Source organism: Arvicola amphibius, chromosome 9, assembly GCF_903992535.2.
Source record: "Arvicola amphibius chromosome 9, mArvAmp1.2, whole genome shotgun sequence".
Classification (NCBI taxonomy): Eukaryota; Metazoa; Chordata; class Mammalia; order Rodentia; family Cricetidae; genus Arvicola; species Arvicola amphibius.
Window position 1 is genome coordinate 114,175,117 of NC_052055.2, and position 14,965 is coordinate 114,190,081.

The 14,965-nt window shown below is 39.0% G+C and overlaps 1 protein-coding gene across 12 annotated transcripts in view; it reads left to right on the forward strand.

Moving 5' to 3' along the window:
- Pcdh15 (protocadherin related 15) overlaps positions 1–14,965 on the forward strand; it is a 535,963-nt gene that overhangs the window by 146,706 nt on the left and 374,292 nt on the right. For all 12 annotated transcript variants that reach the window (XM_038341596.1, XM_038341597.1, XM_038341595.1 and 9 more), the window contains one exon: positions 14,519–14,679. In XM_038341596.1, coding sequence (XP_038197524.1) covers positions 14,519–14,679 — 161 coding nt within the window. The remainder of the gene's footprint in view (positions 1–14,518; positions 14,680–14,965) is intronic.

The window sequence follows — 14,965 nt, forward strand, 5'->3', positions numbered from 1 at the left end:
TCAATACAATACAGATTCCACAGATTCCATTAGTCTTCCCTTCCCCATAATTAAGCTCTCATCCTCAAGTCTCAGGACAGCTTGGTGGCTGGCAAGTCTTCTTTTAAGATGTGTTTTCTCTCTCTCTCTCTCTCTCTCTCTCTCTCTCTCTCTCTCTCTCTCTCTCTCTCTCTCGCTCTCTCTCTCTCTCTCTGACACATACACACACACACACACACACACACAAAACAATCCAGAATCCAGAAATCCAGAAATGAAAGAGCACATCCTTTATTAGTTGTTTAGTTTCCTTTCATTAGCAGAACTTACTTCTGAGCACATGGACATCAGAGGACAACTCAAAAAAGTTGTGATCAGAGGCTGATCAACAAAACTTAGGTCCTCAGGCTTTGGGGAAATCACCTTTACTGGCTTAGAGCTATGAAAATCCTTAAAAGACCCTCCTGCCTCTTGACTCTCACAGCTTCGTGTGATGATGCATTAATGCTTAGAACCACATAGTTAGCATTTGTGTGCTGCAAGGCACTGTACATATTCAAAGTACTTAAGACACATCCTAATATGGAGCAAAATTTACTCCATTATAATACAGGAAAATATATTATATAGAATTATGTTGTATATAGCCATCCCTCAAAATGTATATGTATATAACGGGTACGTACACACACATGCAGAAAAGGAGGATATTAACAATTTATCATTAGTTTGTTTTTCTTGTGTATTCATGCTTTCTAAGATGTTTATATATTTAATATAATCGTTAATGATTTGTTATCGCATACAACCATAAATTTTTGTGTAATTTAATCCTAGAGTATCTCAGCCCCTGCCTTACCAGTTCCTACTCATGCTGAAATTAACACAGAACCATTACCCATTTCAGCCTTTATTATTGTTGGCGATGGTTTGCTCAATTGAGCCCCGAGCATTTTTCATGCCAGGCCACTCTACCATCTATCTACACCTGCAGACTAATTTAAGCCTCTTTAGAGCATCTTCATTTATTATAACTGTGAACCGGAGCTAAGATTAATTGCACAGTTTTATTAGACACAAGTTCTAGATTTAGTTTCTCATCATTATCATCATCTTTCTACTCCTACTTCCTCATTTTCTTTCCTTCCTGTAGTTCACCACATCATAAAACGTAGAAGACATTATTTTGCCCCAATGGAACAAAAACTATATGGAATGTACTAAAGCACATTCTAGAACAGCCGTAGAGCCCACATAGCAAGGTAGAGATGGATTTCCATGCCCAGTAATGGCTCTAAGGTTGCCTGCGAAGGCATTCAGAATCAGACCGTAGGAATGTCTTCTCTCCAAACAAAAGACCTTTCTGGAGTAAGACTATGAAGTAGAGTGGATTAAGGAAAGGGATCCTGAAGTGGTTCAGACATGGTAAACAGAAAACAACAGCCTGCAACCTTTTGAAAATGAAATGCAGATTGTTTTAAAGGGTTAGTGGAGACTTTCCAGCATCTTTTGAAAAGGCTGCAAATGGGGGAAACGAAGGATGAGATAAGCGTATGCATTTCTCTGAATTTTTCCTCTTGCAATTTTCTTTCAAATCTGATATTCAAGTTTTATCTCCAACTTTATTTAGTTATTGCCGTTTCATTACCTTTCGTAGTGGCCATTAAACTTTTAACCTGTCCCATTGTAAATGGATTAGTGTGCGCTAAGAACGTGGTGGCATTTCCTCCTCATGAGTTTCTTTAGAATCTTCACTAAGGATGAGAGCCTTAGCATTCAATACAGTAGTGCAGGTGTGTTTTATCAGACAGGTTGACAAGAGGAAAACTTGGTTTCATAGGAAACAAAAGGCATGGAGTATTAAAGAGATAAACAGCTTTCAGTAAATCTGTGAGTGTCATTCCTGGGAGTATGACATGAGAACCCCTCCTCAACGTGGGTGACACCTTCTCACCGCTGGTATAGAGGACTGAATAAACAAGGAAAAGGGGAAATTCATTCTTCTCTCTGCTTTGTTATTGTGGGTGCCATGCGACCATAGGTGCCATGCGACCATGGGTGCCATGTGATCAGCTGCTTTGCCTCCCCTATCAGGATGGATTGTACCCTTCAAACCTTGAGCCAAATAAACCTTCTGCAAGTTGCTGTTGCCGCAGAATGAGAAAATCAGTAGTAAAGATGACAAGAATTTCAGGTGTGGTCTTAAGGTTTGAATGGAACGAGAGTAGCAGTGTTGATATTAGAGTTCACTTGGTTGACTTTCCCCAGTGTGAAGACAGAGTAGAGGTGGTATGAGGATGTATTGATGGAAAGGCAGAGGTCAGAGAGGTGGTAATGAACCAGTCCTCAAGAATGTTCACTTTTCTCAAGCATTATCAGAAGACAGTATGTGAATAAAGTAATTGCAATTCAACATAATATAAGATGTATTACCATCAAATGGCCCAAATAACAATAACGAAATAGTACTTAACAATGTAAAAATTAGTTCGCAACTTCTGTCCTGTGTACTATGGTTCTTTGAGATACTGAGATCTTTCTTTAATGAAATACACTTATCCTGAGAATAACAAACATGAACTCTTGTGTATTTACTTTTTTCTGAGTTCCTATTGTTTCTTTTATATATAAGATAATTAGGGAATGTGTATGTGATATATGAACTTCTCTCAATTGTTCATTATTTCCAACTAACCAGTAGACAGAGTTATAAAAAATAAACCTTCAAGTAGATTTGACTAATTATATCAACATTCTAATATTTTAATGAGCATATGAAAGCAATATTTACATAATTCTTTCATAATAATAAATTTCACATTAATCAGAACCTATGTATCAAATTGTGAAATTAATGCTATGAAAACTATTTACCCATTTCTGGTGGAATATGCTACAAATCTAAGCCTAATAACCACCAATAATAAATGTATCTCCAGCCCAAAGTTTCAAAGTGTTTTTAAATTTAAGTTAAAAAAACTACTATATAACAGCATTCTATTTTTCATTAATCCATTAAATATTTACTAGATGGAGTAGAAAAATAGAAGTTGGAGAAATGTGCGCAGTATTATGTGTAAGTCAGTAACGTGGTGAGAGAAGCCATGAGTGAGATGATTTCGCAGAGGCCTTGCAGCGAGGGAAGGGTTAGGTATGGGGCACAAGGCAAGAAGGCTAAGTAGAGAAGGTGGCTGCTGTGATTTAAAAAATAGCAGCCTTCGAGAGACTGAAAGGACCAAATCGTGTTAGACATTTTGGATCAGTGAAAGGATTTAGCTTCTATTTTCTGGGGCATTAGAAGCCATTAGAGAATTTTGAGCTGGCATATTTTTGAAGGATAATTTTAGCAGGTGTGTTGAAAATAGACAAAGGCAGAGTAGAGTCTGCAGCATGAAGACCATCTGGGGATTTACTGCGATAACCATAAGAAGGTTGGCATAGACCAAGCTGTTAAGACAATTTTTAAATTTATCCAGTCCTGGTTATATTCAAGATATATTCTTTTCTAATAAATGGGTAAGAGGTGTGTTAGAGATTGGATAATGATAAATAATAAACTTAACACCAGTAAAATGGAGACCACTTAAACTGATGCAGGATAAATAACAAGAAAAATGTATGGAAGGACTGAGCCTCCTGGCTCCTTCTAGTCAGTGCTCAGTTTGAGTCACCTGACATCCGTGAGTGGTGCTGTGGAGATCAGGGAGTGGGTTTTTGAGCAGGAAAGTAGTGTGGATGGTGACTGCATGTTAAGGTATCATGAGTCAGCTGCACACATAGGACTCATAAGACACTGGGAAGGAGGGATGATAAAGAATATGCCGTGGAAACTGGATTGTTTGAGCAGGGAGATCAGAAAGGAACATAGATGAGAAAGAAGTCAGCCAGAAGGTGAGATGCTCGGGACGTGAGAGGATCTGTATGAGGAGGGAATGCTCGGCTGTGAAATGGTGTGGCTCTTAGTAGCTGGAGACTGAGGGTAGAACTGAGTGATTGGTGACTCAGTATTATAGAAAAGCTTGTTCCTACGGTGCTGGAATTAAAGTTTCTCTGCAAGGGAAAACTTCTCACAGTGGCTCTCATCGTGAGAAGTTGTTTGTGATTCTGTTATATTCATTTTTGGTTATTTTCATAGCATTTCCCTTCTGTATTCCTTGCTGCATGTCTATATCACATGTAATTTCCCTTACTCCACCCTGTTAAGAGTTCCTTTGCTGAGCCCACACTGACTTCAAAGATTGGCAGTTGACGTTTTCTTGCTGACACACTGATATTGTAATTGGTACTTTGACTTGCCTCCAAGGGACAGAAATAAGTAAATAAATAAAACGACCTTGTAATAAAATGTTTGGATTGCGTTGCACATATATTTGAAAAGCTGGAGATATGTTCTCCTCTTCAAGGTGGGTAATCTACATGGCATGTGGCTAATCTGTGCCAAGCATAGCATCACAATTACCCAAATTAGCACCCGCAGTAGCATGAGATGAAGTGCAGGTGTAGAACATTGGAAGCTCAAGTGGCTGAAGTATTTAATCACCATGACAACAGTAGTAATTATGGTCATATCTGCTTTCTCCGACAATCCTAGAAAATCTACGTAGCAAAAAAACAAAAAGGTGAAATGAACATCTATAAAATATGCCAAGAATATCCACGGGGAACCTGTATGTCTCCCTAACGGCTTTGAAGGAGGCCTACATCTTTGAGCATGTGTAAATGTTTGACAGATTTAGGGCCACATGTGTCCCCAGCCCTTCCTTTTCTTTTAACCTAGAAACAAAGTCAATGAAAACACGGCCAGGAACAAGTGAGACATTAAAACAGATGAGAATGATGTAGTCACACTTGAACCTCTAAATCTCTCGTACCTCTCTTATATGAAGGTAGACTCTTTTTCCTACTAATTACCTAGACTATGATATTTGTAATTAATAGTCCCGTACTCACTGAACATGGGTAATTTCTGTACAAGCTCATGCTTTTAAATTTCATCATGCTTAATCCTTTCCCTGAGTCTATTTGTTTGGATTCATTATGGAATATGTTGAATAAGTAGGCTGTACTATCAAAGGTGGTATGAATAGACTGGTAGACTGCTCTGAGTTCTTGGTTGCTTCCTACGGTTGAAGAGTTCAAAATTTTCCATTCTTTCCAGCTTATTGCAAATTTAGGTTCTCAGCAGAGCATCAGAATCATGTGGTTGACTTGTTAAGTCAGGTGCCTGAAACCCTCTCTCTGAGGTCCTAATTCAGTGATAGTGTGATATATAAAAAGCCACAGATAAACATTTCTAGTAAGTTTATGTATGAAACTGAGGCCTCTGTCATGAATGACATTTAAAGAAAAAAAAAAGCTAAAAGGTATGATTCCACGAATCAAGATTTATAGAGAAGGGGCACCATCAACTAGAGGCCAGAGTTGTATTTACAAAGTCAGAGCTTGTCGCTCTAAGATCCCTAGTGAGTCATAGACGCATTACAGTCCAGAAGCACCACGTTAGAGAACTTGAAAGCTTCAGGCGATTGAAATGTGGAGTAGACTCATGTTTATGCATAACCTGATAAGCCACTCTTTATCATACTCTTCCAGCCTGACCAGAAGTCATGCATAGCAACAGGGTTTAGCAAACATGTGGGAGAAGCATCTAACATCCATGAGGAGCTCCATTGCTTATAGCACTATCCAAGATGTAGGCAAGGTAGTGGAGGATGCTGTGATGGAATGGTGTCCTGATATCAATAGGAATTAAGAAATTTCCCTCGGAAAAGTCGACCATAGTATCTCAGCAAGAAATAATTCATATTTATAGGCTCAGCAAGATGGTTTTCCTGAAGCAGACCTGGCTGCCTCTGTCCCTGAATGTTCAGCTAAGCAGCAGGTGAGGTAAAGTAGAAATCAAAATGTTCCAACCCACAGGGCCAACTAGCTTTCCATTCCCAGTCTCCTTTAGACTACTATTTTGGGGGGGTGAAAATGGGGGGTGTAGGAGGAGGCTGCTTGTTTGTCCCAGCCACCCAGAACCAAAAAAACCACACATAAGCTATATTAATTAAATCACTGCTTGGCCCATTAGATCTAGTTTCTTATTGGCTAACTCTTACATCTTAATTTGACCCATCTTCATTATTCTGTGTATCTCCATGTGGCTGTGTCTTACCAGCAAAATTCTCACTGGCATCGTCTCAGGTGGAGGATCCTTGGCTTCTCCCTCTGCCTCTTCTTTCCAGCATACAGTCTATCTCTCCCCACATAAGTTCTGCCCTATCAACAAGCCAGGAAACCCCAACCATCCTCCTCTGTCTGGATCCCAAATTCTAGGGCTACATGTCACACATGCTGCTGTCCCCAGGTTTGTTCATGCTGTCTGGGAACTTGAACTCAGATCATTATGCTTCTACTACAGAAGAGTCTTGAGCCATCTCCTCACCCCAAGTACCACATTCTAAGCAGTACTTCACATTTTGTCCTTCTGTGCTTTGAGTGTGGTGTTGATACCTATTCTAATGGGTAGAAGAGGGAATTCATGGCAGTTCTGGTTTGATTTTCCCTACTGAATATAAAGTTCCAGAACTTTTCATAGTCATTTTTGGTTGATAATGAATCTTCTTTGGAGTGGTGTCTATTTATATCCTTTACCTGTATTTTAAACAAATATTTTTCTTTTAGAGTGTTAGGAGCAGCTAAATAAACTAGCTATCACTGCTTTATTTTTGGTGATAGAAATATATTTACAGAAAAATAGACAATTACTTTCTGGTAGTGTTCTCAATAATAATGGATTATTGTTGAACGAAGATTTTTAAAGTTGTTTAAAAGACTCTGCAAATTCTCTGCTGGCATTCTATAAAGTTAAATAAGCTTCCTCTCTAAATATAGTATATATGTAGAAAATCTTGATTAAATATGCACACTGCTAGAACAAAGAAATAGTTGCACAAAGTCGATTACAAAATCAAGACTATACAAAATCAATTATGGTCTCCACACTGAAAATGAACCATCCCAATAGAAAATTAAGAAAACTGCCTTATGTGTCAGAGCATAACAAAGAATTAGATAATTAGTAGTTGGGTTAGCTAAGAAAATGGAAGTTTGCATAGTAAAAACTATAAAGTTTTCTGAAACCACATTAGAACTTCACACTGGAATCCAGTGCTTACCTGAGGTTTAAAGACCAAATGAAAAAATATTTTTTAAATATTTAAAAGAAACATATTTGACTTACTTTGATTTTTAAACTGGTACTTATCTTTAGTATGGAAAATTCAGAAAGGCTTAGAGAGTTAACTTCACTTGTCATTAGAGAGTTCATTGAATTCAGTTTGACTTGGTCAGCAACTTCTGTGACACCTAGCTAAATTTTTGCTGTTCTTTTTTATTGTACTCTATTATTCTTTAATGGTCAGACTTCAGCATATTGATTTTCCCAGGGTGGATACTTTGATTTAAAAAGATGGCAGTTGACTTTCCTAATACGTGGATACTTAGAAATCAAGTAGAAAATACACACAATTTATTTAATAAGTCCTTCAAGGACTGGTTTGTAGAAGCAACTTACCTGTGAAATAAAACCTCTCTATGTGATATTTTTGCTAATTGTCATTTAGTGTAGTTGCAAGAACCTTCTGCTTTTGGTTGAGTTTTTGAATAGATTTAGAGGTGAGGAAATGGATTTAATTTTAGAGCTACAATCGCTCAGAATTATTAGAAACAAAATCGCATTGCTTTTTTCCTACAAATTCATCCATGATATTATATGTTTAAAATACTGTGTATCTTGTTATAAAGTATTTTAAGTACATATAAAATGCTTAATTAAATCTGAAACCATCAGAAAACAGGGGGAGAGTATAATGTGTCCTATTAAGCTGTTTACAATATAAACACAGTTTGAGTTCAAACAGAAATTCAAAATTATAGAAAAGAATTGAAGTCATTAGAAGCTATGCTCACAGCAGATCAATTCACCAGCATTTCTATAGCCTTTTCCGATATTAAGTACACTGAAGAAGTCAACAAATTATGTATGAACTGACTGTGTCCCATACTTGGGAGCCTGTCCGAACCTGTGGGTTGGGGGGCATGAGGAAGAGAAGCAGACTAGAGGAACACACACGCTTGGTGAGCAGCAGGAGGGCCCCAGAAGACCTCATCTCACCTTAGTCTTTACTGCAGTCTCAAGGGAAAGAAATGGGAGGAAGGCTAATGACCAAGTGAGTCTCCTCTCTCTCCTCTAGGTCTCCTGCCTTCCCGGCCCCGCCTTCCTCACATTCCCTCTGGAACAGACTAAGTTCTACATTCTTTATCAGATTAGGAAAGATGAAAGCAAGAGAAGGCTTGCCTTGTAGTCACATTTCTAGTGCCTTTGCGAATCATCTGTTTTGAAAATGTTAGGTATTTAATTTCAGACCGCTTCAGTGTGATGGTCTAAAAATGATAGTCTTGCAGCGTTAGGAAGGTGTGAGCCTTTCTCACTTTTGTGTCTGCTAATTGGAGGTGCTGGTGATCACTTGGTCTTTACGCCTTATCACTTATGGTACTTGTTCCAGTCAACAAATCCTAACCTCATTTGACTTCAGTAATATGACCTCCATTGCTTGCTAGGTTGTTAGGTTGTTAGCATTTCTTTTTGACCAGCAAAGAATAGCCTTTGCCTTGTGACAGATTCTCAACAGTAATTAAAAATAAGCTGTCCCTGTTTTCTGTTTCTGATTAATTTTTTTTCACAGACGTGGCCATTTTCCTGTGTTTTTATACACATTATCTATCTATCATCTATCTATCTATCTATCTATCTATCTATCTATCTATCTATCTATCTATCATCATCTATCTATCTATTTATCTATCTATCTATATCTATCTATCTATCATCTATCTATCCATCTATCATCTATCTATCTATCTATCTATTTATCTATCTATCTATCTATCTCTATCATCCATATACCTTCGACCCTCTGTTTTGTTATGTCTTTGTGAGTGTAGGTACATGTGTGTTGGTGTCACCTGGAGGACAGAGATGGCATGTGGTGTCATCTGTCACTCTATGCACATTCTCTGAGGAAGTATTTCTAGCAGAAACCAGTGTGTGTGTGTGTGTGTGTGTGTGTATGGTTGGGTTCGAAACCAGCAAGCCATAATACTCCTCCTGTCTCCATCCCTTTGAAATGGAAGGCTAGAGCAGAAGGCATGCAAGAACCCTCCAGTTGCTGGGTAGATTCTGGGATCTGAACTGTGGTTTTCATGATTACAGAGCATTTTTAACTGCTGGTCCATCTCCCCAGCCTAAATTTCATACTTTTATCTCAGATTTAAAAATATTACATCTCTCTGTAAAAAGAGCATGCATGATACTCACAATTTCATGAAAAATAATAACTCCTTTGCAAGCTTAAATCTCTATGCAATGCCCATGACATAGATGAAAAGTATTAATTAATAGCTATGTAACTTCACTCATAATGTTCAGGTATCATAACAGCCCTGTTGTTGAGTCTGGGAAATTATAAGAATCTGGGAAATTTGCTAAGCCTCACAGAGTATGATTTGGAGCCAAGATTTTTAACGTAGACCTTTGTCTTTAAAACCTATATTATCTATTACTACACAATGAGGTTTTCAAAACTTAGTGGCTTTAAACAATAAACATCTATAATTCCATGGGTGCTTTCAGTCAAGTTCCAGACCAAGCAGAGGCTCATCCTTCACTACTCAGCCTGCTAGGACTGTGATGGAAGAGTTGTCAGCAACATAGTATTAAGGAAGTATTAAGGAGGCAGCCAAGCTTACTTGGATCACTGGAAACTACTTATTCTTTTTGGTTATATCTGTATATTCTTCAGTGACTTGATTGCAATCAGTTGCAGGCCACGTATAGTTCCTAATAGCTCCACACAGCTCCTGGCCCTATGTGTGTCCCAATGTGCCTAAGCTGCTCTATCAAAGTCATCAGGCAAAGAGAGAAAAACGGCTCTGTAAACACCTCCATGGGAACATATCTTCCCATCACTTCCTCACCTCTTTTCCTGTTATAGGCAAGGGACAGGCTGTAACCACACAAGGGCACCGCACATACAGAAAGCAAGAGGCAGGCCTCACAGTGACCACTGAAGAGATTGCCCAGTTGAAGGATGCTTCAGCTCCTCTGAATGGAGCACTGACTTCATGCTACACACTCCATGCTGTACCCTAGCAAGAGGAGGTAGCACTGCTGCTCCATGGACTCAGCTCCATGGGATTCGTTCTCATTCCTCACTGCCATGCTGATTTCAACTACGGTACCATCCTCAATGCTCACTGGCTTTCGGAGGTGATTCTCTATTTCTAAACTTTTGTACATGGAATTTTACAAAATTCTTGACCCACTATCTATTAAGTAACATAAAGTAAAAATAAGTATAAAAACGTATTATTCCCTAAAAATATGTACATTATAGTGATGTATTCCATTTTGTCATAATTTTTGCTCTTTTATGAAATATAAATGATTTAAATTTCAGCAAAAGCATAATTTTGCAAAGCATTATGCTTTTATATATGAGTTTTCATTTAGCTACTTTTTAATGGGGAGGCAGCATTATTCATCTTTAGAAAGAATGGCAGGCTGCTAACAGCCTCCTAATATTTAAATCACAATTCACCTAAAGTTTATATTAAAACTTTTTAATGAAGTTGCTAGAAACAGGTATACTTCCTCCCACAAGACTTTCTGTTATGTAGATATGCTAAGTACAAATTCATAACTGGCCTATAGAACTTGTCTCTAAACCAAGAAGAAGGAAAGTCAGATAAAAGATGATTTCTGCGAGCATCCCAGAAAGATGTAGGACAAAAGGTTCGTGCATAAGAAGAGTCTTGTTTTAGTCTGATGATCGTGAAATCCACTCCCTGTTTCTTTGTTTTTGTTTTTCTCGTAGAATAACATGTGAGAGAAAGCAAAAGATTCTGTGAGTTTGCGGTGTACCATTTTTCCAAGGGGCAAAACTGGGAAAATATTACTGGGGAAGCTAAAGGAGTGGTTGGAGACCTTTGGGTAATTAATTGATCGTGGCATCATCTGGGAGGCTCTATGCAATGTATATATTAGAGTTTGGAATGAGCCCAGTCACTCCATTATTTCCTCTCTGCACAATATACTTTTTAAGCTTCATAAAATTAGGTTAATTAGAAACACAAAGGTCCTCTCCCCTCCACGCTGAGGCTTCCTCAGTATTTTTGGAGAGTGATCCATTTGCATTACAACCATTTACTTAAGGAAATACAATGACTCGCAAATGAACAGAGGATATCTGGTTGTGAACACACTGTCTCTGTGTTACATATATACATGTATATTATGTCTCCCTGAACCAAATGAACATCATCTCTTATCACCAAAGGAAGCCTCCACTTTTAAAATGTGTTCCATCTAACAGAGATGCTGGTCAAAGGGGTCCCATGGTAATCCCTAAACAATCCAGGCGATTGCCAAAGCTTTTGGTTTCTCTCCACAAACAGATAATAAGGCCCTGTTGCTGAAGACAAAACCTCCACAATTCACTGAGTATAGAGGAGCTGAGCTGGTACCAACTTAGAGCCTGCATCCCTCCTGATTAATGGTCATTGTACTTTGTATGCTAACATAGAAGAAATCTACAAGGGTGACCCACCTGCAAGATAGGCTGGCACAATGGTGGCGCAAAGCTTGTCAGAGAAACCAACCAATATCTTATAGGATTTAAGGACCACACCATGCAATGGAATCCATCCCTAGCGCTTCTTGGGTAGCCCAGCACCTGAGACTGAATTGGCCAGGGACCTGGGGGAAAACCAAGCACTATTGGTCTGTTAAAGGAATGGAGAGATTAAATGACTCCTAATGACATTCTGCTATACTCACCAGTGCCTTGCTCAGCCATCATTAGAAAAGCTTCTTCCTACATGATGGGAACAAATACAGAGACTCTCAGCAGGACAACGTGCAGGAAGTGAAAGACCTTGGAAGACTCCATCCAAAATGGGTTGTCTCCATCGAATCCCCCCCCCCCTCAGGGCTCAGGAGACCCCGCGGAAGAGGAGGTAGAAACCACGTAACAGCTAGAGGGAAGGACGATACCAAGGAAACAAGATATTGTAAACACAGCAGGGCTCATAGAGACTGTAGCAGCATGCACTGGACCTGCAAGGTTCTGAGTCAGATGGGGTTGCAGTGATGAGAGTGGAAGTAAACACATGCTCCCATAACTACCCAAAACTGTCTCCAAAGGATAACCACTTGCAAATGAAAAATTAGTTTGCTTTGGTAGAGACTCACTGGGTTTACAGAACACTCTTAAAGGCAGGTTTCATGTTAAGTAGCAGGTGGTCAACACAAACTGAACTCAATAGCACTTTTGAAAAGTATTTGTCTCACAATGTTTTGAAAGGACTTTGTTGTTGTTGTTGTTGTTGTTTGCTGCTGACCTTTCAGGTCTTTGGACTATGTATTATAGTGTCCAGTCTGCGTTTTTATGGAGTTCCCATGTGTGTGAACATGTATATGTCTGCATCTGCTTGTGTTTCTTTTTTTGGTTTTTTTTTTTTTAAGACAGGGTTTCCCTGTAGTTTCTAGAGTCTGTCCTGGAATAGCTCTTGTAGACCAGGCTGGCCTCGAACTCAGAGATCCGCCTGCCTCTGCCTCCCGAGTGCTGGGATTAAAGGCGTGCACCACCACCACCCAGCTCTGCTTGTGTTTCTTGAGCTTTCTTTTTGGCCCTTTTCCTTTTGCTTGCTTGCATAGTCCTATTCGAGTTGGTTTGTTTGTTTTTGTTGTCTTTTAGTCTACTATTGTTCTTACACACCTGTTTGTTTCCTAAGGAGAGAGAGAATGGTTTGAGTTTGGATGAGAGAGGTGATGTGAGGAGGTTCTGGGAAGAGTTAGGCGAGAGAAAACTATAATTCAGAAATATATTGTATAAAATCTATTTTCAATAATAGAAAAAATGCTATGTATGAAAAATAAGTTAACAACAACAACAAAAAAAAAAACATTGTCCAAGCCTGAACTGGCAATGGTAAAGAGAAAAAGAAAAGAATGCCATTCTGTCCTCAAGACTTTGTTTCTTACATTTAATTATGTTAGCAAACACTCTATCCTTTTAAGGGTGGTTGAAAAAAAGAATAAACAGATATTTGTTTTTAAGAATAAAACAAACTAAATACATCTGTTAAAAGACAAAAGACGAGCACCTGCTTTTCAAAGCAGAAGCACACACTACAGTGTTGGAGGCCGAAGGAGACAGCTGGGCAGCCTTCTCAGTGCGTGAGAGCATCTTTCAGGCTTGTTTCAGCTCTTGTTGGTGTGCAGATGCAAAAACAGAAATGTGTTTCAATGATAAACATACGGTTTAGGGTAGACATTCCTGTCTGGTTATCGTGACAGTTCTGCAGAAGAAACAAAAAGAAGATAACATCTAGAATTCAGGAAGATGTGAAGAATACGGGCATTAACAAAACTGGTTCACTTACAAAGAAAGGCAGTTCCTTTCAGAGTTTCCTAGGCAGATAAAACATTTAAATAGGTGACTGATAAATCTGACATTTTGTTTCTCAAGCCCAGGTTTATATTTGCGAGTTACGTAAGATGTGCGCAAGCACAGGCAATATCTGAGTATCTCCACTGTCTTCTAGTGTTTAGAAGAGCTCACCTTTATTTTCACAGTCATATCTTTTTCTATATGCTGTTCATGCAATGCGATAGCTCAGATAGTGACCACTCTGAGCCATCATCCTCTCTTGATTGGCAGGGAGATCATTACTGTGTGGGGAAAAACAAATTTGAGCTGCACCAACTGCTGTTCGCTTTCAATCTGTAAAGCACATGGGGTCTTTTTCAGAGAAGAAATGTTAGAAGCACACTCTCGTTTCCATATTTATTCAAGAACTGCCTTTTAAAAAGAAGGAGACGGAGAAACCAAGCATTAAAATATAAAATCATGAGAGTCTGTCACTACAGCTGAGCGCTCCAGATGAGCGGCTACCGCTGTGTCGATGAGGTAGCATTAAGATTTGTGCTTCACGAATCTGCTCTGACATGTGAGAACAAGATGCACCTCTCACTGTGGGAAATCTTGCTGCTCTTTTAGCATCTTCCCCCTTCCTCCTCTCTCATTTTTAAGATCTCTCTTTTCATATCAGAAGTCTCACGGAGTGGAATTTGTATCCTGCTCTGAGGTTACGGTTCTTTCCTTTGTTCAGCATAAAAAAAAATTTCAGTGATAAATCCTGAGAGAAGTGATGGACGGGGACGGGGGAGATTCAGTGCTGCTGAAGAGAGACAAGGTGGTACTTTGCAGGGGTCTGAAATCCTTCCCACCCCCTCCCTGCATCTTCCCCAAACACTACTGACAAATAACATAATGAAGATAGATATTTGCAGCTTGGTGATGCTCGGTGTGATATTGAATGTGCTCCACCTTGGCAGAAACATGTGAGGCGGTAGGTTTAAAAGCGTAATCCTTGCTAAAGAAGGCTTTTGAGTAAAGCTTGGTTGTAAATAGCTGTGTTTGGTTTGCAGGTACAATTCTGGTGGACAACATGCTGATTAAGGGGACTGCTGGAGGACCAGACCCCACCATAGAGCTCTCTTTAAAGGACAACGTGGACTACTGGGTGTTGTTGGACCCTGTTAAACAGATGCTTTTCCTGAACAGTACCGGAAGAGTTCTGGACAGAGACGTCAGTGGCTTTATTTGTTTTTCTCTGTCCCTGTGCTATAGCTTTAGCATCATTTAAATGTCTACATGTACTATCCATATAATAGCAAATGTTATTCATATAATTAGATTTTATTTACTAGACATAGGAGCAACAGAACATATAACTATTTGGGATAAGAATAAGAAGGGAAGGAGGCATCTGTGTCTGAGGAAACCAGATTAATACTCAAGAATTTTTTTCCTAGTTCTCCACAAAATAACAGGCTACAGTGAGTTAAGACTTTGGCCCAGTAGGGCTATCACAC